The sequence below is a fragment of the Miscanthus floridulus genome, chromosome 2 (assembly GCF_019320115.1).
Source record: "Miscanthus floridulus cultivar M001 chromosome 2, ASM1932011v1, whole genome shotgun sequence".
Taxonomy (NCBI): Eukaryota; Viridiplantae; Streptophyta; class Magnoliopsida; order Poales; family Poaceae; genus Miscanthus; species Miscanthus floridulus.
The window spans coordinates 125,392,696-125,395,076 of NC_089581.1; the positions used below are offsets into that span (position 1 = coordinate 125,392,696).

The following is a 2,381-nucleotide window of genomic DNA, read 5'->3' on the forward strand; positions in this document are numbered from 1 at the left end:
TATTGTACTCCAGCTTAATTACAGGTCGATAACAACATTGAGGCAGACCAGAGCCATCCAGGTGGCGAGTACCAAGCACACAGCTTGTCTGGATAACATAAGAAGAAGCACAGGACCCTACTGTAGTAAAATTAAGAATTAATCCCTCTCTTGGACGTCCTTAGACTATCTCCAACAACAACACCCAAAATACAATACACATTTAACCTTTGGGTAGCGTTACAGCCAAAATGTTCGATATTCATTCGACATCTTCTCCAACAATAGAACATAAAAAGAGAATATTTTCTGTAAATAGGTTTTTAGGAGAGAGATTACTTATATTTGGGTTATGTCTCTCAGACAACCCAAAATAAATTTTTTATATAGATACTTTATTAAAGACTAATTTTAAGTTCCTATTTTAAGTTTGGACGTCGATCATCCGTTGGAGAGTCTTAGGTAGCGCCGGAGGAATGATATTTACCATGCAGGGCTCATCATCATCCATCGTGGGGCACGGCAGGGCGGAAGCGGCATCCGACGGCCCGCGGGTGCCCGACCGGCCGCGGAGACACGGAGCCGCCCCCAGCCCGCCCCCGCCCGCGCACCCCAGGACTCTGGAACTTCTTCCTCGCATCGCAGGTCGCCTCACCTCCCCGGTCACCGCACCACCACCTGGCGGGCCCAGGGCCCCTCTCTCTCTGACCCTGGTCCAACCCAACCAGGCCTCTGGTTACCTAACCAACCATGGTTGCTCGTTCATTCCAGCTGCGGCCTCTCGCAGCTTCCTACGCTGTGCCTATATATTATTATATCTCCTTCCCCGGCACCGGCAGCGAACCAGCCGTGCTCTTCGTTCCGGTTTCGCAGTGGCAGCGGAGAGAGAGGTCTTCTTCTAGCCTAGTATACTACAGTAGTAGCTAGTAGCACTTAGCGGCGAGTGTATGAGCTTGGTGGTGCCAAGAGATCGAGCAAGAGGAGGAGGAGCCGCCGGGACGACGGTAGTAGTAGTATGAGCTGCAACGGGTGCCGTGTGCTGCGCAAGGGCTGCAGCGAGGCCTGCGTGCTGCGCCCCTGCCTCCAGTGGATCGACGCCGCCGACGCGCAGGGCCACGCCACCGTCTTCGTCGCCAAGTTCTTCGGCCGCGCGGGCCTCCTCTCCTTCATCTCCGCCGTCCCGGACGCGCACCGCCCTGGTATGCATCCGTTCCCGTCGTCCCATCAGCTACCTGCTTATACCAGTCTTGTTGATGGAACCTCGCATGCGCAGCCTTGTTCCAGTCGCTGCTGTACGAGGCGGCGGGGAGGACAATCAACCCGGTGCACGGCGCAGTGGGGCTGCTCGGCACCGGGAACTGGCACCTGTGCCAGGCCGCCGTCCACACCGTGCTGCGGGGCGGCGCCATCGGCCCGCTGCCAGAGCTCGGCATCACCGGGAGCGCCGGCGACCTCTACGGTCCCGGTCCCGGTCCCGGTCCCGGGCCCGGCGGCGGCAAGCGCGCCGGCGGCTGGTCCACCTTCTCCACGGCGAAGCGGGTGCGGAAGGCCGCTGCCGCCGCCGGGGGCGCGGGCGGTGGTACTTTGGCGCGGCAGGCGCCCGCGGAGGCGGAGGCGGCGGCGTCGTGCGACCTAGGGCTGTGCCTACTGAGCCCCGGGTCCCCGCCGGCGGCCGGGGACAGGAGGGCTCCCCTCCTGCGTCCCGGCACGCCGTCCATCAGCTCGGACGACGACTCCGTCACCACCACTACCGGCGGCGACAGGGAGCCGGTGCTGCTCAACCTTTTTGCCTGATCGAGGCCGCGCGCCGATCGACGTACGTGTGATGTCAGGACGGCGGTTTCTTGACCACCGTTGGATGTTTGTCTGTCAGGACGATCGATCTATCCCGGCGGCCAGGTGTTTTCTCTTGTCGTCGCCAGCGACGGCAACGGCAGGACCATTTTTTCTTCGTTTTTTTTTGGCCTTGGATTTTGTTGTGTAGTAGCAGTAGTAGAAAAGAAACTGCTGGTAGCCAAGGAGCCGGCCTGGAAGCCCCGTTTGCGTGTGGGCGAGATGAGAGCGCCGGTGGCCACCCCCCACCCCAGTAACTATTTTTTTTCTTTTTCCTTGATTGAACAATTATATAAATAAATATATAGTCCTACTAGAGTGAGCTCCATTTTTCCGTTTGTGATGGACATGATAATTGGTGATGACGTTACAACGTAAGGCCGCCGTTACGACAGACGAACAGTGACGTAGTAGCTGCGCAGCAGATGGTGATCGGTGACGATGACGACGGACTGATCGACCCAACCGGCCGCGGCGTTTGCGCCGAGGCAAAAGGGAAAAGGTCTTGGAGCGAGCACGGTGCCCCGAGTCTCGCGGGTACGGGGTTGACGAGGGATCAACGTGGTCGC

General features: G+C 58.5%; 1 protein-coding gene across 1 annotated transcript; it reads left to right on the forward strand.

The window, feature by feature from the left end:
• The first annotated feature begins 793 nt into the window (after positions 1–793).
• On the forward strand, positions 794–2,128 carry LOC136539578 (LOB domain-containing protein 37-like). The gene is made up of 2 exons (XM_066531543.1): positions 794–1,178; positions 1,253–2,128. Exons 1-2 carry the CDS (start codon positions 995–997, stop codon positions 1,771–1,773), a joined length of 705 nt encoding a protein of 234 aa, XP_066387640.1. The 5' UTR covers positions 794–994; the 3' UTR covers positions 1,774–2,128.
• The last annotated feature ends 253 nt before the right edge of the window (positions 2,129–2,381 follow it).